This window comes from Dromiciops gliroides, chromosome 4 (assembly GCF_019393635.1).
Source record: "Dromiciops gliroides isolate mDroGli1 chromosome 4, mDroGli1.pri, whole genome shotgun sequence".
NCBI lineage: Eukaryota > Metazoa > Chordata > Mammalia > Microbiotheria > Microbiotheriidae > Dromiciops > Dromiciops gliroides.
Window position 1 is genome coordinate 245,804,853 of NC_057864.1, and position 26,497 is coordinate 245,831,349.

The 26,497-nt window shown below is 36.7% G+C and overlaps 1 protein-coding gene across 8 annotated transcripts in view; it reads right to left on the bottom strand.

The window, feature by feature from the left end:
• Positions 1 to 26,497, bottom strand: part of FKBP5 (FKBP prolyl isomerase 5) — a 161,936-nt gene that overhangs the window by 30,100 nt on the left and 105,339 nt on the right. For all 8 annotated transcript variants that reach the window (XM_044005565.1, XM_044005567.1, XM_044005568.1 and 5 more), the window contains exon 6: positions 22,715 to 22,829. In XM_044005565.1, the coding sequence (XP_043861500.1) occupies positions 22,715 to 22,829 (115 nt within the window). The remainder of the gene's footprint in view (positions 1 to 22,714; positions 22,830 to 26,497) is intronic.

A 26,497-nucleotide genomic window follows, 5' to 3' on the forward strand; every position in this document is an offset into this window, starting at 1 on the left:
CAAAAAGAGGATTCCAGATCACTATTTCTAACATCTGCCTTCTTCTGACTTTCTCCCTTCCAATTAAAACAGAATAAAAGAAAAAGAATGCTTGTAACAAGTTTAGCTGTCTATATAATGCTGAGGATTTGATCAAATCCACACATTTATGTCTCTGTACTTTGTGTCTATTCTGTCTCTGTCAGGAGGTGGGTGGACCTTCATGGTCACCATACTTCTTAAGTCTTTCAAAGTTGTTTTTCCTTTACATTGTTGCTGTCCTTGAATAAATTCTTTTCCTAGTTCTGTTTATTTCATTGTTATTTCATACTACCCAGGATTCTCTGAAATCAGTCTTTTTTTTGTCATTTCTTATGGTGCAATAATATTCTATTACATTCATATACCACAATATGTTTAGCTACTCCCCAGTTGTCTATGGGGAAACCTAAGGCCCCCCTCTTAGATTCTGGCTCTTTGTAAATCCCTGTTTTAGGATCAGGAAGTTTGTTTATATGACTCTCTCCCCATTCCCCCTCAATCCCCTTTTCTTCTATGTCCATTTGTTTCTCCGGGGGTTCAGATGCATTTCTATACAAAATTTTGCCTGGATCTATATGTTCAACCCTTCTTTGACCGTTTCAGGTAGCCTCAGACAATTAACACTTACTAGCTGTGTGACCCTGGGCAAGTCACTTAACCCTCATTGCCCTGAAAAAAGAAAGAAAAGAAAAAACAAACAAACAAAAAACCTCTGTTTTTCTTATTTACTTCCCTCAATACCCTTTGAAGATACTGAGGTTCTGAAGGGATATTACTTCTTTTCCTCCATTAGAATGTTGTCATTACATCATCATATAACTTCTTCCAATTGCTCAAATAAATTTATCTTTATAGGTTTTTCTTGTATTTATATTTCAACTCTGGTCTTTTCATCAAGAATGATTGAAAGTCCTCTTCCATTTAAAAGCCTATTTTTCCCTCTGTATGACTATACTTAGCTTTGCAGGGTAAGTCTTTCTTGGCAGTAAGTCTGTCTCTTTTGCCTTTTGGAATACTATATTCTAAATCTCCTTTAATTTCTAGTCGTAGCTGCCAAGTCTTGTGTGATTCTTACTGGAGTTCCTTGGTACTTGAACTGTTTCTTTCTGGATGTTTGCAGTAATTTTTTTTTTTGACCTGAAATGAATTTTGCTTATGATATTTTTTGGACTTTCCCCTTTGGCATGCCTTTCAAGAGACAATCAGGGAGGGGGCAGCTAGGTGGTGCAGTGGATAGAGCACCGGCCCTGAAGTCAGGAGTACCTGAGTTCAAATCCGGCCTCAGACACATAACACTTACTAGCTGTGTGACCCTGGGCAAATCAACCCCAATTGCCTCACTTAAAAAAAAAGAGAGAGACACAATCAGGGAAGAAAAAAAAAAAGAGACAATCAGGGGCAGCTAGGTGGCGCAGTGGATAAAGTACCAGCCCTGGATTCAGGAGGACCTGAGTTCAAATCTGACCTCAGACGCTTCACACTTACTAAGCTGAGTGACCCTGGGCAAGTCACTTAACCCTCATTGCCCTGGGGGAAAAAAGAGAGAGAGATAATAAGTGGATTCTTTCTATCTTTATTTTGTCCTCTGGTTCTAAAAGATCTGTGTGGTTTTAAATTATGATTTCTTGAAATATACTGTCCAGACCTTTTTTTCCTCATGGTGTTCAGGGAGTTCAGTTATTCTTAAATCATCCCTCAATCTGTTTTCAAGGTCAGTTTGTTTTGATATTAGATAACTCACATTTTCTTTTTTTTTTCAATCTTGATTTTGTTCTCATCTTTCTTGCTGTCTCTTGTAGTCACTGATTTGTTTTGGTTTATTCTAGTTTTTAGGGAATGCATTTCTTGTGTAAGGTTTACTACTGTTTCTTCTAAGTTTATTCTCCTTCCAATTTTTTTATCTTCCTTCTTTTCTTCCTTCAGGTAGTCCTTGTAGAAAACTGATTTTTTTTTCCTTTGAGTTTCTGCTTAACAGTTGTTATGGAGTTATTCAGTCTTTCTTTTGGGTGATCTTCAGATTTGCCATACTATTTGATGATGGTCAGTGTTTTCTTTGATTTCCTCATTTCTCCTGAACAGGGGCTGTGTGTCAAGGTCAGGCTCCATTTCCTGCTGGGCTTTTGGGTGTGGTATTTGGCTTTATTTAGTCTTGCCCTGGGTATCCTGGGTTCTGGTACTGATCTCTGCTTTCTGGGGCTAGCCCTCCGTGAATTTTGAGATTGGGAACACTGAATCTTCAGGGGTCTCTCTCTCTCTCATCTCAGGTCAGACTGTTAGGGACCTCAGTGTCTTGGTTTGAGCCCTGTAGCACCATGCTGTTTGACACTGCACTGGCTACTGGTTCCTGAATGCAGCTAGTTCTCCTAGGGTTTCCAAGGTTCCTACCCTGAGACTTTCTCATTCCAGCTACCTCTGGACCCTGAGGCTTACATGCTCTTCCTTTTTGCTAATGTTGATGCTAAATTTGATAAAGGAGTTCCCTTTCCCTATAGGATGCTAGCTGACTTTTGTGCAGTTCTGGGGTTGAAGTCACTTACTGTAATTTCTCACTGGATTTCTTGATCATTATTCAGTTTTATATGAAATTCAAAGTTTTGCTAGAGTAGGTATATAGAAGCTGGCTTGTCTGTCTCCTGTTCAGGTAGCCATCTTGGAAGAAAGTTGGCTAGATTACTTTCAGGTTCTTACTGTAACAAACTGCTTTAGAAATGACCTTAGGATATCAGTATTTCTAGACTTTATGAGAAGACCTAGGTTCAAATTCTAGTTCAACTACCTACTACTTATGTAACCACACTCATTTAATTTTAGTTTTCACATCACTAAAATGGGAATAATAATACCTGTAACTACCGCACAAGGTTGCTGGGAAGAAGGAATTATTAAATTTGTAGAGTTGAAAGTAATCTGGGGATTTGGAATTAGAGAACCTAATTTTCAATCACAGTGCTACCACTTAGCTGAGTGTTCTTGGGCAAGTCACTTAGCCTCTTGGCCTCAGTTTTCCCATATATAGAGTTTGATTAGATTATCATCATCCTTTCCAGTTCTAGATTCTAGAGTCCTATAAATGTGAATTTTTGTTGTAATCCCTCATGATATCTTTGTCTTGCTGCTGGTACTGCTATTCTATCTTCCAGATAACATCTCTAGAGACCATGCCTCAGTTCTGACCTCTGTGAGAACATGGATGCTCATCTTTTTAATCCAGCCATTTTCCTCCCTTTTACCCTTCCACCAAAAACTGCAAGTAATCAAGTTAACATTACTAGTGCCTCTGGAAATGGTTTACCAACTTTTTGTTCTACTGTTCCACTCATTTCTAAGAATTCCCAGCCCACTGCTCCCCTAGAATGTAAGCTCCTTAGGGAAATCTTTTGTATTTGTGCTTATATTGGTGGCTGACATAGAAATGCTTTTTCATTGTTAATTCTAATGAACATGATGCTTTCCGGGTACTAAAGGAAAGAAGTTTGCTTTCCTAAATACTTTGAACTAAACAGAAATTTTTAAACATGCAAAAAAGACTACAATATGACACTATTCTTGAAGAGTTTGCTAAGGGTAGATGAATTTCAGTTAAATAGGTGAATAGAAACCCAATTTATGAGGTCTTATATCCTAAGAGGTATTTCATAAGATTACAAACACTTAATACTTTTTCTTCTTGCTTACTAATACCATTATCACCTTCTCCCTAAAGATAGCACATTTAGTGTTGGGAGGTAGCTATTAGCATACATTTGTTGTAGTTTATAAATTTGATCATGTTTGAAAGTTTCTAAACAGAAAATCTAGGGATTTGTAAAATGACTCCCACTTACATGTCAGGTTCTTGGTCTCTTTTTCAGTTTGATACTGTGGCTTACTTTATTAATAATAATAGCCTTCACCAAAAAACAAACAAAAAAAGAATAATAGCCTTATTGACTGACAATTAGCAAAATTATCTGAAATAAACAAAATAAAGCTACTTTTAAGTTAGATACTAATGATGTCATTGCTACAGGTGGAACTTAGAAAGTAATAAAATCCATTTGTGACAACTGTCAGAACCAGTCCAGTGCAAGGTGATAGGCACAACCACTATTTACTATAGGATTAACATTTTCCTTTAAATGGCTATTTAACATTTATAAAACTGCTACTATTTTTATGAAGTTCCTATCTTTTAAAAATGATTAAGTCTTTGAGTGTTGCACTCCTAGCCTCCTTTTTCCCCGCCATAAGCACTGAGGTTTTTATTGCATAGCATAGCAGGGAATGATGATTTAGGAACACATATGTTATATCCTAGCAGAACAGACTGTATACAAAAATACTCAATGCAGTAATCTTTTTTTTTTTTTTTTTGGTGAGGCAATTGGGGTTAAGTGACTTGCCCAAAGTCACACAGCCAGTGTCAAATGTCTGAGGCCGTATTTGAACTCAGGTCCTCCTGAATCCAGGGCCAGTGCTTTATCAACTGCACCACCTAGCTACCCCTCAATGCAGCAATCTTAATGCTGGTTAGCAGTCAGTCAGCAAACATTGAAGCACCTGTTATGTACAAGGTACATAAGGAATAAAAAAAGGAAAAGACAAAGAACTTGTCCCCATCAATCACTGAATAGCTGAACAAACTGAGATATGTCAATATTGTTGTTGTTGTCCAGTCGTGTCCCACTCTTCAAGACCCCTTGGACCCAGAGCATGCTCAGGGCCCTTCTTTCCTCTACTATCTCCTGATGTCTGTCTGTCCAAGCTCACGTTCATTGCTTCCAGGACACTATCTGTCCATCTCACAATATAATAGAGTGTTATTGTGAAGAAGGAAATGCTGAATCTTGAGAATTAGAGAAACATGGGAAAATCTGTATGAACTGATTTAGAGTTTTAAAAAAAGAGAACTACAAGAATATACACAATGTTACAACAATGTAAGTCACTAGAGAGGTCACTAACAAGAAGCCAAACCCAGGAACTGAAAAAAAACAATGATGAAACCTATCTCACTCTCCTCATGACACAGAGTGGGGAGGACTACTCGGATAGAATGCCAGACATGTTTATACATTATGCAGACACTCTATTAGGTGTTTTTATTTGATTTTTTTCTTTCTTAATAAAGGAGGTTTCAATCTGGGAGAAGGAAGGAGGAATTGTTTTCTTTCCTCCAAACGATTATAATATAAAAATGAAAATGTATTAATAATGTTTTAAAAATAAGCACTGAAAGCATCTGTCAAAGCCAGAAGAGGGGAAGGCTGCATAATGCAGTAAAGAAAAGCACCGGACTTAGACTGCACCTTAGACATTTACTAGCTGTATTAGGCAAGTATTAGCCAGTTTGTCCTTTCCACTTGCAAGTGCCTGGTCAGGCTCTGACCCACTGATTCTCTGCATCTACAATTGCAAAGGATATCACAATATTAACTGATTTCTGACCTTAGAACACCGGTGGACAAATGGTCATCACCACCAACAGAGACTACTTATTGCCAAAGGATCCCAGAAAACTGGAAGAGATTCCTGGCTAGTCTTTTTCAAGGTTTCTATTTTCACAAATGCTACCCAAAGAACTTCAGTAGCTCTGGCTTCAAAAGACACATGATTACTCACTTTTGACATTGTTATCTTCTAGCCCAAATACTTATTTTGATAAATATTTAATAATAATCATTGTGAATCACTAGGAACTCAGGCTCTATGGTACTCAAGATCTGATGTTAAACTTGGCCAACATTACTTATGGGAGCAAATGATCCATGATATACACAGAGAAAATAAAAACATAGAGCAGGGTGCTTCAAAGTTATTTTTCTTAAGTAGAGAACATATACTCACATATTAAAAAAAAGGCAAGTTCCATACCACCCCATACCAATCACCTTCAAATTGTACTCCAAACTACATATATTTAAAGGAAAAAAAGTTTTCCTCTAACAGTTCCCAAATCCCCACAAATTCATATGGTTCCAAATTACTAGATTCTGTATGGATAATCCAAGTGTAACTGCATCAAGTAAATTCACTTAAGCTGGAGTACTGACTTATTGTTCCCTCACTGCCTAAAGCAATTTGGTTTTGAAGAGCACAGAACACCCTGTTCTGAATGTGGCTGGCACATGAATTGGATGTGCAGACAGCAATTTGTACTCCCATTAAAATGAGGGGTTTGGGGGAGGGAAGGAAAGGAGTGGCAGTAACAAAAGCTGGAATGCAAGAATCCAAATACTGTTCAGCTTGTTTTAGGAAGAGAGACTGTGAAAGGGGCTCCATAACTCAAAAAATACTAAAGATGTACATTAGTTCTGGTAAGTGTACTTTTTTCCCCTTTCTAATTATTGTGGTAATGTCCAGTATCTTTGCACTCATTCCCAAGTCACAGGGACTTGAATGGGAATGTAAAATGGCTTTGTGATTGGACACTACTGGTTATCTGGCCTGAGAATACTAGGTTATCATAGGTTATTCCCCTTCAGCCAGGGTTTGCCATACGACCTTATTTATGCCAAATAAGTTTCTTTTGCCTCTATTTCATGCCTAAGAAGGCTTCTTGCCATTGTACTTAAGGGGTAGGATGACATTTAATGTCGGTTACTTCTCTGAAAGAACAATAACCAAAGCAAACAGAATCTCTATAAAGCAAGAGAGAGTACATGGGAGACATTATTGATTAGAATTGAAATCGCTCCCATCAGGACATCCTAAACTGTTCCCTCCCTGTCCTCTATGCCCCCACTGGCTCTGCATTATCTGGTACTAAATGAATACCTCTCAAATTCCCTTTATGAAGGATAGTTACTCCATAAATGCATTTGTCTCTGAGTCAAACTACTCAAATAAGTGATTTCTGTCCTTTGTCTTGAACAGATGGCATAAATTCTCTTAAACATATAAATGAACACTGTGGCCTCTACCTCAGCTTGAATGCACAGGAGTTCTTAACCATTTTTTCTGTCTTAGCTCCCTCTGGCAATCTGGTGAAGTCTATGGACAGACCTCTTCTCTCAGAATACTGTTCTTAAATGCATAAAATAAAGTATATAAGGTTACAATGGAAACCAATTACACTGAAATAGTTATCAAAAAAAGTTCATGGATTCTAGGTCAAGAACTCTTGAGCTAGAAGAAAAAACAACTAACTACTAAAGTTTAAGAAAAAAAGCTTCAAGCTCTGTATGAGGAAAAAGCCATAGTTATTCAGTGGAAGCTAGTTTCCTTGAATCAACTAAAATGGAAACTTTTCTTAGGTTGGGGCTTGTTCTGAGACACTTACTAGCTGTGTGACCCTGGGCAAGTCACTTTTACCTTCAGTGGTAAAATGGGAATGATAGCATCTACCTCACAGGGTTATTGTGAGGATCAACTGAGAGAATATTTGTAAAACAATTGTTTGCTTGGCCACATATTCACATTGCTGGCCTGTACAGATATTTAAATAGCTGCTAACTGATCTAATGACAGGCCTCAACATTTTTGGTGGAAGGTAAATCTACCTCAATTTTAACTGAAAATTTTATTTGTTAGTATTTTAAAATGTGAATCAATGATCACCCCAAAAAAGAGAGAGAAAAGGACCTATTTGTAAAAAAATATATAGCAGCTTTTTTTGTGGTGGCTAGGAATTGGAAATCAAAGGAATGCCCATTAACTGGGGAATGGCTGAACAAGCTGTGGTGTATGATGATGATGAAATATTATTGTGCTATAAGAAATAACAAGCAGGTTGATTTCAGAAAAACCTGGAAAGATTTGTATGAACTGATGTATAGTGAAGTGAACAGAACGAGAAGAACATTGTACCTAGTAACAGCAATATTATTTGATGATGAAGAATGTGAATGACCTAGCTATTCTCAGCAATGCAATGATCAAAGATATTCCAAAAGGACTAATGATGAAGCATACTATCTATCTCCTGAGAAAGAACTGATATTGACTGAACGCAGACTAAAGCATGCTTTTTTCACTTTCTCTTATTTTTTCCCTTTTATCAGAGTCTTCTTATACAAAAAGACTAATATGGAAATGATTTACATAACTGTATAACATGTATCCGATTGTTTACCATCTCAGGGAGGGGGGATGAAATGGAGGGAGCAATAGAATTTGGAACTTAGAACTTAAATAAATATGTTTTTTTTTAAAGAATTAAAACAATGCAAATAGCATTGGAAACAATAAAACAGTAAAAGTATTCTTGACACCTCCCCCCAAATTTGAGTCAATGGCTAGAGTTTCAAGAAAAATATTTTTAATTTATGTTGCAGAATTTAACAGGTATTGAGGTAATAGTTTGCTTTTTTAAAAAAAGTAAAACACTGTCTAGTACAGACCAAGTGTTATGCTATTACCTTGACATTATGACATACTCAGTATAGGGGATTTGATAGTTCATCCTAGAGTCAATAAAAATCCAATAGCCCTCCGCCAAATTTCTGTATTGGACAATTTCCCTGTCTGAAAAAAATCATGAAATGCAGTGTACTTTGTATTAAAATACTGCTTGAAAAGATTAGTTTGCAAGAATGGAGGTAGCTCCATCACTTTGTGGGCTGCTGGGATGTACACAGCTCTTCATGGCCTCTAGATGTCCAAACAATAAAGCTGAAGGGCATAAGAGACTGAAAAGACAAGGAAAATGATAGAGGAAGTAATGTCAATTAGAGCTGAAGGTGACTCAGGTTTTTCTCAGGTCAAGATTCAGAATCAGAGTGGGGCCACTGCTGCTAAGTGTACAAGAGTGGTACAAGCAATCACACAGACTCTCAAAGCTGAAAGGGACCTCCAACTTATACTTAAGAAGAATCCCTTTTATAGCATAATCAACAAGTGGTCATCTAACCTGGACTTGAAGATCTATAGTGAAAAGGAACTACTATGTCCTAAAGGCATTTCATATTTAGGGTGTTTGTACTTCTATCGAGCCAAAATCTTATTTTGCAGTGTACCTATCTATGGAGGCAACCAGGAGTTTAGTTCTTTAGTCTGAGGGGCTTCCAAATATCAGAAGAGAGTTATTATGTCTCTATCAAGTCATGATTTTTCAGTTATGATTTTTTTTTAGTGAGGCAATTGGGGTTAAGTGACTTGCCCAGGGTCACACAGCTAGTAAGTTTTAAGTGTCTGAGGCCAGATTTGAACTCAGGTACTCCTGACTCCAGGGCCGGTGCTCTATCCACTGTCAGTTATGATTTTTTAAAAAAATCTTTGTTTTTATACATATTTATAATTTCTCCCTCCCACTACCCTTTTCTTCCCCAAAATGAATATGGAAAAAAAGAAAAGAAAAACCCCTCATCATAAGTAGGGATAGTACAGCAAAACCAATTCCCACTTTAGTCATACCTAAAAATATATGCCTCTCTGCATTTTTAGTTTCTCACTCCTTGGGCAGGAAGTGAGTGATATGTTTCATCTTTCATCTTCTGAATTTGTGTTTTATAATTGGACTAATCAGAGTTCTAAAGTCTTTCAAAGTTATTTTTTCTTTGTAGAAATTGTTCTTCGAATTCTGCTTATTTTGCTATGTATCCGTTCAGAGGCCTTCCCAGTTTCCTCTGAAATTGTCCATTTCATCATTTCTTATGGCATAGTAATATTCCATTATATTCATAGACCACAATTTGTGGGACCGTAAGAGGTCCCATGACTGTCCAGGGAGTCAAACTCTCTTATTCTGCAGATGCACATCCCTGAGTTCTGAGGCACAGAGAAAGGACATAATTCATCCATGGTGAAGTAGCTAGCAAATGTCTGAGGTAGGACTTGAATGCTGCTCTTCCTGATTCCAAATTGACTGCTCTGTGTACTATGCCACTTCTGCTTCTCTCAGTCCCTGATGAAACAGTCTCAACATATAAAAACAGGATTAGGTGAGACTTCTATTAGGTGGTTTGTTCATAAGTCTGGAGGAATCTTATTCAAGCATTTTTCATGGTCCAATGGCACCCTGGGAAGAGTGAGAATGGGAGACATTTCTAAAAGATTCTGGTTCTTTTTTTTTTCTTTTTTTTTAAAGTGAAAGATTCTGGTTCTTAAAGCCTAACATAATGTAATGTTTTCATCCATGCCTTGGATGGTTATAGGAATTTATACTGATTAAAAAAAGAAAATTCAAAGATGGGAGAGAAAGAATATAAGATGATTGGGGTATATGAACAGAACTTTGAAAAATAAAATTATAATTCAATATGAACTTGACACATCAGAGGATGGGATGGAGACCTGGCCTTAAAGCCAAGAATACCTGTTTAACCCTGAAAGTTATCACTACATAGCTTATGTAAACTATTTAATTCCTCAGTATTCCAGGAATATTGTAAGTTGCTGAAAAGATGGTCTCATGAATTGGTTGAAGGAGTTTCCTCATTGAGGAATTCCTTATATGAAATCACAGGTCCTATGACTATCCCTATTAATTCACTGAAGAGAAGAAAAATAGATTGCATAGCAAGATAGGAGGAAACAATGACTTTACATGACTGCAAGTGTGACAAGAAAGAGGGTTTTTGTAGGGGTTTTTTTGGTAATAAAAAATTAAACAATTAACTTTTTTTTTTTAAGTGAGCATGATACTAGGTTGTATTTGTTGCAGAATATAGAAAGAGGGAATTCCTTCTCTGTATCTGGCGCTGCTTAAGCATTCACTAAAGGATTGTATTTAGTTTTTAGATTTATAACATTCATAGGATTAGGAGGAAATTTAGGAAAGATGAAGAAAATGATTAAAAGAACTAGAAAACAGGCCTTATATATGGCTCTGGAAAATGGGAATATAATGCCTAGAGAAGAAAAGCTGGTGAGAACAGAAGATTTAATAATCTTAACTGTATAACAATATTGTAAATACAGTGGCTTGATCTTTTTCCTTTACAACAACGAAAGAGAGGGAATGTGCTTAAAAATGCAAAGGAAGGGACTGCTATTAGACACAGAATGTGGCACAATAAATAGATAATTGGATTGGATTCTTAACTGACATATATTAGTTTTTGATAATGGATAAGTCGCATACCCTCTTAGAGCTTGATTTTCTGTCTATAAAATAGGAATAGTACTTAAACTAGTCAGCTAAGAGGGTTGCTGTGAGGAAAGCACTTTGTGAAATAGGAATAGGGGCTAAATCTGTGATTTCAATGGTATAAGGAACTCCCAGGTGAGGGAGCTCCTTCTAACAACAGGGAGGTGCTGGCCCCTTCTCTACAACTGTTGCCTACAGTTGCCAAGAGCAGTGGTATCAAACTCAAATAGAAACAAGGGTCACTAAACAGGACTTAATAATTCCTGTGGGCCACAGTTTGACTTAGTTTTAAAATGTAATGTTATCTATATTTGATGTATTTTTATTTATTTTGTTAAATATTTTCTAATTACATTTTGATCTAGTTCAGGTTGTACTTCAAAGTGGTGCTGGCCTTGTGTTTGATGCCTCTGGTCTAGATCACTGAAAGATTAATAACTTGCCTAGGGGGTCACACAGGCTATGTCAGTCATGGGACTTGAACCCAGGTATTCCTGGCTTTGAGACTAAGTCTCTATCTATTACATTATGTTGCCTCTAATTAGTTCCATATTAAATAAATAATATTATTATTAAGGATATAAAATCTATTTTTGTAAAAACTAAGAAGATAATAGATGACTCTCTTTCAGGAATGGTTAAAGAAGAGTCCTAAAAAAATGACTTTTTCTAACCCTAGGATACTTTGAAAAACTGTGACAAGAATATGCTTACACTTGAATCACACAGATACTTTTTTAAATGGGTCACACTGCTAGTGTCAAGTATCTGAGGTCGCATCTGAACTCAGGTCCTCTTGAATCCAGGGCCAGTGCTTTATCCACTGCACCCGCTAGCTGCCCTGAGAGATCTTTTAACAAAGAAAAACTAATAATAGTGATCTCATCTGAAAAAGCCTGTAACTCAACTCTATTTTAAAAAAATTAACTGAAATCTATTCCCTCTCCTTCCCACACTACACCCCACTGAAAAAAGGAAAGAAAAACAAATTCAGAAAAATATTAATTCCTCATGGGTAGTCTGAGTTAACATAATAAAAATGACAATACTAACCTAAGTTAATTTATTTATTTAGTGTTATACCAAACTATCAAAAAGATTTTATAGATCTAGAAAAAATAATAACAAAATTCATCTGGAAGAACAAAAGCTCACAAATATCAAGGGAATCAATGAAAAATGCAAAAGAAGGTGGTCTAGCAGTACCAGATCTCAAATTGTATTATAAAGCAGTAATTATCAAAACAAACTAGTACTGGCTAAGAAATAGAGAGGTGGATCAGTGGAATAGAATAGATAGAAATTATACTATGGTAAATGACTATAGTAATCTAGTATATGATAAACCCAAAGATCCAAGCTTAATAAAAACTCATTATTTGACAAAAATTGCTGGGAAAACTGGAAAACAATATGGCAGAAACTAGGTGTAAACCAACATCTCACACCATATACTAAAATAAGGTCAAAATAAGTACATAATTTACACATAAAGGGTGATACCACAAGCAAATTAAGCGTGGAATAGTTTATCTGTCATACTTATGAAGAGAGGAAGAATTTAGGACCAAAGAAGACAAAGAAAGCAATACAAAACATAAAATAGATAATTTTAATTATATAAAACTAAAAAATTTTTGCACAAACAAAACCAATGTAACCAAGATTATAAGGGAAGCAGAAAACTGGGAATTTTTGAAACAAGTATCTCTGATAAAGGCCTCATTTCTCAAATATATAGAGAAGTGAGTCAAATTTGTAAAAATACAAGTCATTCCCCAATTGATAAATGGTTAAAGGATATGAACAGGTAGTTTTCAGACAAAGAAATCAAAGCTATCTGTAACTGGGGGCAGCTAGGTGGCATTGTAGATAGAGCACTGGCCCTGCATTCGGGAGTACCTGAGAGTTCAAATCCGGCCTCAGACACTTGACACTTACTAGCTGTGTTACCCTGGGCAAGTCACTTAACCCTCATTGCCCCACCACCCCCCCCCCCAAAAAAAAAAGAAAAAGAAGCTATCTATAATCATATGAAAAAAATGCTCTAGATCACTACTGATCAGAGAAATGCAAATTAAAACAATTCTGAGGCACCATCTCCCACCTACCAGATTGGCTAATATGACAAAAAAGGAAAATGTTGGATGTTGGAGGGGATGTGAGAAAACTAGGACACCAATCCATTGTTGATGGAGTTGAAAACAGATCCAACCATTCTGGAGAGCAATTTGGACCTATGCCCAAAGAACTATAAAATTGTGCATACCCTTTGATCCAGCAATACCACTGCTGAGTTTATATCCCAAAGACATCCCCCAAAAGAGAAAAAAGACCTATTAGTACAAAAATAGTTATAGCAGCTCTTTCTGTGGTGGCTAAGAATTGGAAATCAAAGGAATGCCCATCAATTGGGGAATGGCTAAACAAGCTGTGGTATATAACGGTTACGGAATATTATTGTGCTATAAGAAATGACAAGCAGAATGATTTCAGAAAGGCCTGGAAAGACTTGTATGAACTGATGTATAGCGAGGTGAACAGAACCAAGAGAACATTGTACATTGAGACAGCAATATTGTTTGATGAAGAACTGTGACAGACTTTATTCTCAGCAATACAATGATCCAAGACAATCACAAAGGAGTAATGATGAAGCATACTATCTACTTCCAAAAAAAGAACTGATAATGATGGAACAGATGAAACATGCTATTTTTCAATTTCTTTCATTTTCTTTTATTCAAGTTTTCTTATACAAAATGATTAATACAGTAATGTTTCACATAAATGCACATGTATAACCTATATAGGATTGCTTATTGCCTCAGGGAGGGGGTAGGAGAGGGAGGCAAGGAGGGATAGAATTTGGAACTCAAAACTTTAAATAAAAATGTTTATTATTTTTAAAAAAGAAAAACAAATTCCTTGTAACAAATATGCATATTCAGACAAGATAAATTCTCTCAATGTCTGTAGAAAAAAATACGTATGTCTCATTCAGCACCGATCATCTCTCTGGATAGCATGTATCATTATCAGTCATAGATTCATAAATGGTTATTGTAGTAATCATAGTTCTTATAGCTTTCAAACAAGCTTATAGCTTTTTTTTTGTTTTGTTTTTACAGTGTTGTTATAAATTGTTCTGGTTTTGCTCATTTCACTCATAATCAGTTTATAAAAGTCTTCAAAATTATTCATTTTTATAATATTGTTATAGTATAAATTGTTTTTCTGGTTCTGCTCACTTCACTATGCATTAGTTCATAGTTTCCATATCTTTGAAATAATTTAATTCCTTAGTATTCTGTCACATTAATATATCAAAATTTATACAGCCTTTCTTCAATTGATGAGTGTTCCCTTAGTTTCAAGTTTTGATAGGCCTCTAAGCAGTAGAGGGTATATTTCCTCATACTGTAACACCCCTTTGGAAAATTCCTTGTATGTCAACCCTTGGACTCATTTATTGACCTAGAATCAACATACTTACTTCCTGGGGTCTTAATAACCTCTTGATTTGAGATGTGTTTTGTTTCCTATACTTCTTTTTTAGACTTGTTTATATTGTAGCTTCCTTTCTTGGTATCCCAGTACCAAATGATTCTGGTTTAATTTCTATGGACTTTGTAATTTATTCAGTAAATATTCTCTCTCTCTCTCCTTTTTTTTTTTTTTTTGGCGGAGCAATGAGGGTTAAGTGACTTGCCCAGGGTCACACAGCTAGTAAGCGTCAAGTATCTGAAGCCATATTTGAACTCAGAGCCTCCTGAATCCAGGTCCAGTGCTTTACCAACTGTGCCACCTAGCTGTCCCCATAGTCAGTAAATACTGTGGGCGTTGAAAATTATGGAATTCAGAAGAAATCCCAAAGATAATTAAATAGCATTTAAAAAGCTTTTCTGAGGTTAATATTGATATAGAAAATATAACCTCACTGTAAACATCCAAATCATGATTTTATAGTTTTATGTTTATTACTATCAAATGTGTGTATTAAGTCTATTATAGTTTAATAAGATAATTATTTTATATATCATAGTCTTTACTTAAAAAAAAAAAGAACAAAAAACCTTTTCCATTTTGTTCCCTTCTGCTTTCCTACAGTTTTAGAGCTAATATGAAACCATTATTCTTGTTTTTTTTTAGGAAAATAACATGTTCTCATGTTTTATTTCATTCAGTGATTATCTGCTTTTCTTAAATTCCAAATTCAATTTACAAACATGGTTTTAAAATTTCAATTTCTTTTCTAGAAGCCTTTCTTTTGTCTTAAAGTAAAAATAAACTAATAAGTTTATTTTAATATTTCAATCATAAAACAACTCATGGGGGCAGCTAGGTGGCATAGTAGATAAAGCACTGGCCCTAGATTCAGGAGTACCTGAGTTCAAATCCAGCCTCAGACACTTGACACTTACTAGTTGCGTGACCTGGGCAAGTCACTTAACCCCCATTGCCCTGCAAAAACCAAAAACAAACAAACAAAAAAAACCCCAACTCATAAGTAAAACAAAACAATGTTTTTCATTTTTAAAGTATTATAATGATTTAAACTTAATTTACAAGCTATGAAAAAAATGATACCCTCTTGTAGCCTACCCTTGCTCTTGCTCCTAAGAAAAAGTCTTGGTCCCTAGGAGGCCGCAGAGGGTCTTAATCCACCATTAAAGATGCCTGGTGATGGAATACTATTGTGCTATAAGAAATGATGATGGGGATGGTCTCAGAAAAACCTGGGAAGGCCTGTATGAACTGATACAAAGTAAAACCAGAAGAACAATCTACACAGTAACAGCAATATTGTGTGGAAAATTAACAGTGAAAGACTTAGTAACTCTCAGCAATACAAGGATCTAACATACTTCCAAAAGACTCATGCTATAAAATGCTACCAATACCCCCAAATAGAGAACTGATGAATTCAAGAGTGCAAATTAAAGCATATTTTTTTCCTTTCTTTATTTTTCTTGCTTTGGGGGTAGGAGGAAGGCAGGACATTGCTAATATGGGAATATGTTTTACATGACTATATAATGGGTATCACATTTCTTACCTTCTCATTGGAGGAGGGGATGGAAGGAGGGAGGAAATGTGGAACTAAGAGTAAAAATTAAATTTAAATATAAAATTAAAAAAAGAATTCTCCTAAGCCATAGTTATGAAAAGTGTCACCTTCTGTTCTGCTCTACTTTTAAAAAATGCCACATACCTATTTTCTCCCATTTAAAAAACAAAATATATTTTAAAATAAAATACTTAAGAGTAAGTCATTAATTTCTGTTTCGCCTTAAGAATCCATTTGTCTTCCTGGACAACATGAGTTCTCAACCAAACTATAATAAAAGGACTTTGGTGATATTTTCTTTTACTATAGCATCTCCTCTTAAGATTCCCCAAGCTTCTATCTTCTCTACCAAATAATAATCTTATTAACCTGTATTGGGGACTTAAGAGCAATATTTCCTTACTGACAAAAGAACACATACTTTTACCCTGGCCTGGCTTAGTACCTTCTGTCAGCTTGGGGGCCGGGGTGGGGACACATTGATATATCAGCACTACTGCCCACCCCTGCCTCTCTCTTAGCCACTGAGGGAAGGAGCAGCAGCAGATAGGAGCTGACCCAACTCTGGGGTAGGGGAATCCAGCTTCAGCACAGACTACTCCCCCATACCTTACAGTAGGAGGAAATGAGAGTAATAAATGCCCTACACCCTAGGCTTTTGCCAGGCAACACCTCTAAGAGACTGAAAATTGTGTTTTTTATTTTTCATCTGCTACTCATTACTACATGTATTGCTAACAATTTCCCACCACCTGCTTTTCTTCCTATCCCTATACTAATCAATTATCTGTCACATAGAAGCAAACTATCTCCAAACCCCATCTCCTGTTCTCTCATCCTCATCCTACTCAATTCTACCCCACCCATGTCAAGGTCCACCACTGCCTTCTACACTTTCTACTGTGCCTCCTGAAATTCTTTTTTTGTTTGTTTGTTTTTGGTGAGGCAATTGGGGTTAAGTGACTTGCCCAGGGTCATACAGCTAGTAAGTGTTAAGTATCTGAGGCCACATTTGAACTCAGGTACTCCTGACTCCAGGGCCGGTGCTCTATCCACTGTGCCACCTAGCTGTCCCCTCCTCCCTAAAATCTTGTTCCATAGTGAACAAACTACCCTTGATCTTGGACATCTTTCAATCGCATTCCTTCTACTCCTGGTTGTTCTTTCCACTTTCACCTGGTTTCAAGATGATAGTCTTTTTGGCGATATATAGCTATCTTGGCTGTCCTTTCTAGCACTGATTGTATTTTCTCTCAAAATCCATGCCACACTGGTCCTAGAGGAGGAGTTGGGATATTCCCTGCTACTTGCTTTCACTTACAGATTATTCCTTTACCATCATCATTCAGCAATCCCTCCTGCTTTGCATTAATTCAATTTTTTTATCCAATCCAGATCAAGATGATTATTATATACCAACCACCACGTCATTCTCCCTTCTTTTTCATTTGTTTTTGTTTCTGCAGGGCGATGAGAGTTAAGTGACTTGCCCAGAGTCACGCAGCTAGTAAGTGTCAAGTGTCTGAGGCTGGATTTGAACTCAGGTCCTCCTGAATTCAGGGCCAGTGCTTTATCCACTGAGTCACCTAGCTGCCCCCTCCCTTCTTTTTCAATATCTGACTCACCTTCTTCCTCTTCTCCTCAACTCCAAATCTTATACCAGGGGACTTAAATCCATGTTGATGCCACTTTTAATTCCCTATTCCCCTCAGTATTCTTGAATACCATGACCTCTTTTTACATTTCATGGTAGGCATAAATAAGGATGGTCACACAAGGGATCTCACCAACACCCATAAATGCTCCAATTCCATGACAAAAGACATTCCTCTAGCTGACTGTAACCTCTTATCATTCCATTTCCCTAAACCTATATCCCCCCTCATCAAGATCTCTAATCCTTCTATTCATCAGTACTCTCTTAGGCCATTCATTATATATTCTCTGACTTCACTTTTTTCCCTTCCCAATTGTGACACTGTAGTTAACCAGTTCAAACTTACATTGTTCTCTACTTGAATATCCTTCAACTCCTTGTCTTGTTCCTGCCCTTCTCATGCCCAAATCCTTCAAAAGTCACTCCTGGCTTGCTTTTTTGTGTGTGTGTATGTGTGGAGCAAATGAGGGTTGAGTGACTTGCCCAGGGTCACAAAGCTAGTAAGTGTCAAGTGTCTGAGGTCAAATTTGAACTCAGGTCCTCCTGAATCCAGGGCTGGTACCTTATCCACTGCGCCACCTAGCTGCCCTTCTGGCTTACTTCTATCATCTACCCCTCTGTTCCGACATACCTACTGCTGAATTAAACCTGAGGGAAGTCATGCAACTGAGCTGATTGGATCTACTATAAATTTGTTACCTAACTTCAATTGGGCTCTTATTCCCTAATTGATTCCCTAAGTCACTCCCATAGAAACTATTACAAACTTCCTCTTCCCTCCTCAAAGCTCCCATACCTCCCCCTGCCCTCCCCCCACACACTCTTTCCCCTGAGAACTCTGATCCTTAGTTAACTAAAAAAAAAATGAAGCCATTTGATGTAAGCTTTCTTTTCTCCCTTTCTTTTCCTTTTCTTTCAAGATCCCCTGACTTCATTCTCTCTCCTGATCTCTGACAATGAAGTGGTTCTTCTCCTTGCCAAGGCTGTCCCCTCTATAAGGGCCCTTGATCCCATGTTCTCTAGCAGATTACCCCCTCCATCATTCATATTCTCTCTATTTTGCCTTTCTTGCCCTTCCTCCTCCTCTACCTACTGGCTACTTCCTTATTGCCTTCAAACATACACAAACATATTTCATCCTTAAAAAGATTCACAAAATCCTTCCATCTCTTCAAGCCACATATAACATTCTTTATCTCTCTTCCCTCTCTCAGTTAAACTCCTAGAAAAAGCTGTCTACATTCACTGACTTGACTTCTCCTCCCTCTAATTTCTCCATTCCTTCTTTGCACTCTGGTTTCCAACTTAATCATGCAAATGAAACTTCTTTCTCCAATGTTACCAATTGCCAAGTCAAGGTCTTTTTTAAGTCCTCATTCTTCTTGACTTATCTTGACACTGTTGATCATCTTCTTCTTTCTGAGTGTTCATGATAGTAGTCTCTCCTTGTTCCCTTCCTCCCTACGTAAGCTCCCCTTTTCAATTTCCTTTGCTAGTTCACCACCTATCACACTCCCTAATTGAGAGTGTTCCAAAAATCTCTGTCTTACATCCCCTACAATTTTTTCTTGGTGAATCACTTCTATGCACAAGATTCATAGACCTATAAATCTCATTCTAGTCTCTCTCTTGTGTTTCAGTCTCATATCACCAAGTTTCAATAGGAAATTTCTAACTGGATGTTCTAGAGACCTCTCAAACTTTCAACATATCCACCACAGAACTTATTATCTTTCCATCCAAACCCACTTCCTTTCAGAACTCCCCTATTTCTATTTTCTTTTTCTTTTCTTTTTTTCTTTTTTGCAGGGCAATGAGAGTTAAGTGACTTGCCCAGGGTCACACAGCTAGTAAGTGTCAAGTGTCTGAGGCCAGATTTGACCTCAGGTCCTCCTGAATCCAGGTCCAGTGCTTTATCCAGTGTGCCACCTAGATGCTCCCCCCCCTCCCCCATTATCTTTCCAGTGTGGTAAAAATTATTGCAATTTAGCTGACTCATTTAGGAGGGGCCCACCCTGAAGTTATGTATGCTACTGAGGTCAGAAGGGGAACTCTCCATAGGCAGTTTTTGAAGGACCTCCCCTTTTGGGGGAGGGAGAGGGAATGCTTGTTGGCTTGTTGAGGGGAGGGAGGAATCATTTCAAGAACTCTCTCTCCTGCTGGTTTCCTGGTGATGAGAGAAAGCTAGCAGACTTTCCAGGAGTGGTGAGTGAACACAGAAACCCCTACATTCCTTTGAATTAGCTCAATTGGAAATGATCTGGGGATTGCATAGACTTAATTTAGAGTTAAGAGAATTTACCTGTAGTTCTTTTTTTTTTTAATTTTAATAAAATTTTTTTAGTGAGGCAATTGGGGTTAAGTGACTTGTCCAGGGTCACACAGGTAGTAAGTGTTAAGTGTCTGAGGCTGGATTTGAACTCAGGTACTCCTGACTCCAGGGCCGGTGCTCTATCCACTGCGCCACCTAGCTGCCCATTTCTTTTTCCCTATTTCCTTATCTTTGATTTTTTGTTAATTTCACCTTTGTTGTTTAATTAATTCCCAAGTAATAAAATCTGATCCTTTTGTGGAAAAGAAGCTGTAAGGCTACTTTCTTATTGGCCTGGGAGAAATATCTAAAAGGGCAGTTCAGAGGGGAGGGAGCTTTGAACCTAAAGGTCCCTCATTATTTCCAGGACCCCAATATTTCAGAGAGTCACCCAATTAATGCTCCATATATTAAATTTTGGCCCCTACACCAGTCTCCCAACTGTACAACTTCAGGATCTTTACTCTTCATTACCCTCACATTTTCAGTAAGTTCCCAAATCTTGATGTTCCTACCATCATAGCACCTCTTATATCCAACCATTTTTCTTTACATAAAACTTAATTCAGATCCTTGTCATTTCTTGACTAGATTATTGTAACTTTCTAATTATTTTCACTGCCACAAGTCTTTCCCCACTTTGGGCTATCCAACACACAACTGCCAAAGTGATTTTCCTTAAATATAGATCTGATTATGTCACTCATTAAATTCTAGTGGCTTATTGCCTCCAAGATAAAGTACAAATTCCTCTGTTTAGCTTTTGAAGCCCTTCACAACTTTTCCCCTACATAACCTTCTATCCTTATTGAACATCATTTCCTCTCCCACCCCCCAGCAAGTCAGTGAAGGCCTTGGAAGCAACTGCATCTGCTGCAGCAACTTCTGGATCTCTCAGCCTATAGATGGTAAGGGAATCAGACAACTGGTGAGATGATTACAGGGAACACTTTGCTGGCATTGCATGCAAGACTGTTGCATTGCCTAAACATGGATCTGGGTAACAGGGCTACAGGGGAGCTGGGATCTTGGTCACAAATCCAGGGAGGGAAAAAGTGCTTGTTGTTGGTCACAGACCACAGGTCAGGCTAGGAGGGCAGTGACCACACCTCTCTTTAGATCATATCACCTTACTGAAACTTACAGGTCCCCACAATTAGCTCTGAAAACAGTAGCATAAAAAACTTGAAGCTTAAGGACAGTGGCCCCTACACTGCAAGAGCAGAGCCCAACTTTAACATAAAGTTAAGTCAAGAAATAGTATGGAAAAATAAGCAAAAAACAAAGAACATGACTACAGAAAGTTACTATGGTAGACAGGGAAGAGCAAAACACAAACTCATAAGAGGACTATCAAAATGGCTACATGCAAAGTCTTAAAGAAAAATGTGAATTGGTATCAGACCCAAAAAGAATTCCTGAAAGAGTTCCAAATTTTTTTTTTTAATAAAATAAGAGAGGTAGAAGAAAAATTAGTGAAAGAAATGAGAGTGATACAGGAGAATCATGAAAAAGAGTCAACAGCTTGGTAAAAGAAGCACAAAAAATGGGAAAAAGTATACAAAAATTCACTGAAGAAAACAATTCCTTAAAAAGTAAAATGGGCCAAATAGAAGAAATACAAAAACTCACCAAAGAAAACAATTTCTTAAAAATGATAAATAGACAAGTGAGACCATGAGACATCAGAAATAATAAAACAAAAACAAAAGAATGAAAAAATAGAAGAAAATGTGAAATAGCTCACTGGGAAAACAACTGACCTGGAAAATAGATCCAGGAGGGATAAAAGAAGAAATATTAAATGCATCCCTTTCAGGTCATAATGCAATAAAAATTACATTCAATAAAAGGCTATGGGAAGATAGATTAAAAATTAATTGAATATAACCTATATCAGATTGCTTGCTGTCTTGGGGAGGAGGGAGGGAAGGGAAGGAGGGAGAAAAATTTGAAACTAGAAATTTTATAAAAACAAATGTTGAAACTATCTCTACATGTAACTGGAAAATGATAAAATACTTTTATGAAAAAAATTAATTGGAAACTAATCTAATCCTAAACAATGAGAGTCAAAGAACAAAGAAAAATCAATAATTTCATTAAAGAGAATAACAATGAGACAACATATCAAAATGTATGGTATACAGCCAAATATATCACCATCCTTCAAAGCTCTAGTCCTGTATTTTAAATTATTTGTTTTATTCCTTTACTTAGATGGCACTTATGTTTCAATTTTGTCCTAAAATCTGTCCCTGCTCATAAAGTCTCAATTACTGTTTGATGCCATCACTATCTTTTTAGTCAACTAGGTTTCTAATAATGTGGCTTTATATTGCTTTTCTTTCTGTTACCCAACACACATCCAATCTAAGTCCTTCCTTAATCACTTCTGAATAGATCGTCTTCTTAATTTCTCATCTCCTCACCCTTCAAACTGTTTTCTCTTCCCAATACAGCATTTACATTGATTAATATTCTTAATACATCATTCTAAACACATAATTCTTTGACTAAAAATACCTTCAGTGGCTCTGCAGGGTCTACTGAATAAACTATCAACTCTTGAACTCAGTATTCAAAGGCCACTGTCCCCTGTCCTCCATCTGACTCTGAATTACCTTTCCAAATATGTAGACTTACTTTCTACTGTTGCACCTTCATTTGGGTTTGAGTAACCTTCTCCTTTCTGCTTGATTCTGCGGATAATGCCTCCATCTTCAAATAAATCTTCTCCTTTGAAGTCAAGTAGTTCAATCTAGAAAGAAAAAGGTGATTTGGTTGAAAAAAGAGCAAAGTCGACAATCATACAGGTTGAGGGCAAGGCAATCTAACTCACACTTTAGGTAGCAAAATGAAAACTATCCACTTGCTATGACCATAAGTTTATCTAGACATCTCGTTTATTTATTAGAATAGAAAAAACAAAACACCACACATTCCAATACCTGGAAAGAACCTTAATGCAATGATAACGTCTAAGACTACATCCTGTGTGGCCATAATACAAAGACTAACAGGAAATGCTATGAAAACTGCCTTGTGGGCAAAATGCCAGAAATATGAAATGCTGGCACAAAACTATTTTAATCTGTTCCTAAAGCACCCACCCCTTTCCACTCAATAGTCAGGTAGCTATTGTTCTCAGCAACTTATTTTAAAAAATTATAAGTGTTTCAAAACTTCTTTTTATGTTACTGTCACTTCCTAATCACTCTTTCTGGGCTCCTTCAATCGTATCATAGCCCTTCTTTATAATAATGAAATATAGTTAAGTAAAATAAACCAACACATTGTCCATATATAACAGTTATCTGCCATACATATAGTCTACTATCTCGCTATCAAAAAAAAGAAAAGTATATTTTAGTATAAATCCTCTGGTCAAGATTACTCACAGTATCGATCACAGTTCTGTTGTTCTTCTTTCTTAAAATTAATGTGTTTACTTTGAACTTAAACATCAAAAAAGATTTCCATATATAAAACACAAAAAAGACTATATGAAATCACAAAACTACATTTCATATCATTCACTTTATTTTTAAAAAATTTTTAAATTTTTATTTTTTTGGTAGGGCAATGAGGATTAAGTGATTTGCCCAGGGTCACACAGCTAGTAAAATTTGTTCTGGTTTGGTGATTTCAAGGAAGTCTGTGTTAGGGACCATATATATATATATATATATATAAAATTTTTTTTAGTGAGGCAATTGGGGTTAAGTGACTTGCCCAGGGTCACACAGCTAGTAAGTGTCAAGTGTCTGAGACCAGATTTGAACTCAGGTCCTCCTGAATCCAGGGCTGGTGCTTTATTCACTGTTCTACCTAGCTGCCCCCTATATAATTTACTTTAAAAAGAAGTACATAATAAATTCCACACATTACTTTCAAAACTATCTTGTTTTCCTGTGCTTTCCTCTGAACTTCCTTTTCTTCTGCTGTACATTAAAAAAAGTTTCAATAGCTTTTTAAAAAAATCATTTCAGCTAACTCACCCTCTTCTTTAACAGCTTCCCCATTAAAAAAAGAGATGGGAGGAAAAAAACTTTTATAACAAATATGCATAATCAAAAAAACCAAATGCATAGCACAGTCATTTCCAAAAATGGATGTGTCTTTCTGCACCTTGAGTATATCACCTTGCTCTCAAGAGGTGGGAAATATGCTTCATCATAGGTCCTTTGTAGAAACAGATGGTTATTTAATTGATCAAAATTCATGTCTTTTAAAGTTTACTTTATAATGTTGTTGCCTTTGTATAAATTGTTCTCCTGGTTGGGTTCACTTCACTTTACATCATTTTATGCTCCCCAGGATTCTCTGAAATGATCACTTCTGTAATTTCTTATGGAATACTAATATTTCATTATATTCATAAACCACAGTTTGGTCAGCCTAGAATCCTGGTGTTTTTCAAAGTTGTTTTCTTTTACATTATTGTGGGCATTATGCAAATTTTCTCTTGGTTCTGCCTATTTCACCACGAATCAGTTCATACAACTTACAAGTTGGCCTAAATTCTTCATATTCATAATTTCTTATGACAATATTATATCATATTCACATACTTCAATCTCTTCAGCTATTCTCTAACTGAAGAATATCCATTATTTGTCTAATTTTTTGCATCCACAAAAGTGCTGCTCTATTTTTATATAGAGAGGACCTTTCTATCTTTGATCTCTTTGGAGTATATGCCCAGTACTGGTATCATTGGGTCAAAGAATATTTAATGACTTTTCTAGCATAAATTCCAAACTATCTTACAGAAGGGTTGGAAGAATTCACAGCTCCACCAATAGGAATGTTCCTGTCTTTCAAGAGACCACCCCCATTTATCTTTTTTTTTCTTTTGTCATCTTTTCAAATATGATGGCTATAAGGTGAAACCTCAAAGTTGTTTTAATTTGTATTACTAGTGATTTGGAGCAATCTTTCATATTCTTGTCAATAATTTGATTTGTTTTTTCCGAAAACTGACTATGCTTTTCCTGTTACTACTATCTTTTTTTTTTTTTTTTGGTGAGGCAATTGGGGTTAAGTGACTTCCCTAGGGTCACACAGCTAGTAATTGTTAAGTGTCTGAGGCCAGATTTGAACTCAGGTCCTCCTGAATCCAGGGCCGGTGCTCTATACTACTACCTTTTGAGAAATGGCTCTTATTCACACATATTTCTATCCATTCCTTATCTATCTTGCACATCAGACCTTTATCTGTGATATTTAGTATAATTTTTTTTCCTTATTCAGTAGCCTACTTCTTATTCTAGGTGCATTGATTTTACCTGAGCAAAATTTTATAATTTATAAAATTTTACAATTTATAATTTTATAATCTATCCCTAGTTTAGGAATTTTCCCCTATAAACTGGTAAAAAGACAGGACCAAACTCTTCTAAAAAATGACAAAGTATTTTAAAAATCAAGCTAGATCACTAATAAGAAGTGAAATCCAAATCAAAAGAATTCTGAGATTTCACATCCCACCCATTAAGTTGGCAAAGATGGTAAAAATTGGAAATTATTAATGTTGAAACTGCTCTTTTCAGTTCCTTTTTTTTTTTTTGATAGGGCAATGAGGGTTAAGTGACTTGCCCAGGGTCACACAGCTAGTAAGTGTCAAGGTTGGATTTGAACTCAGGTCCTCCTGAATCCAGGGCCAGTGCCTTTTCCACTGCGCTCTTTAGTTCTTAAATGAAAAATCTAATGGCCTTTTCTCAGTCTACATCCTTCTTAATTCCTTTGCAGCCTTTAACGCTATCAGCTTCTCTGACATTTTTCTCTCTTTAGGTTTTCATGTCATTGCTGTCTCCAGGTTCTCCTCCTTTCTGAATATTCTTTTTTCTCCTTTGATGGATCTCTTTATTCAGTTCAAACCCATGAACTTTGGGCGTCCCTCCAAGATGTGTCCCGGACAAAGGATTTGAATTGAGCCTTCTCTTCTCCCTCTACACTATTTCACTTGGGGATCTTATCAGGTCCCATGGGTTTAATTATCTCTATAAACATAATTCTCAGATCTATTTTTCTAAGCCAAACCTCTCTCCTGACTTTCAGTCTCCCATCTCTCCAACTGACTATATGAACATCTGGAGCTGCATGTTCCATAGATATCTTAAAGTCAACATGTCCAAAACCAAACCCGTTATCTTTCCTCTTCCCTCAAATCCTTCCCCTTCCCAAACTTCCCTATTATTCCTGAGGTCAACATTATCCTCCTTAGTCACCCAGACTTGGAACCTAGGAGTTATCCTTAACTTTGCTCTCTCTCTCTTTTTTTTTTGGTGAGGCAATTGGGGTTAAGTGACTTGCCTAGGGTCACACAGCTAGTAAGTGTTAAGTGTCTGAGGCCGGATTTGAACTCAGGTCCTTCTGACTCCAGGGCCAGCGCTCTATCCAGTGCGCCACCTAGCTGCCCTTTGC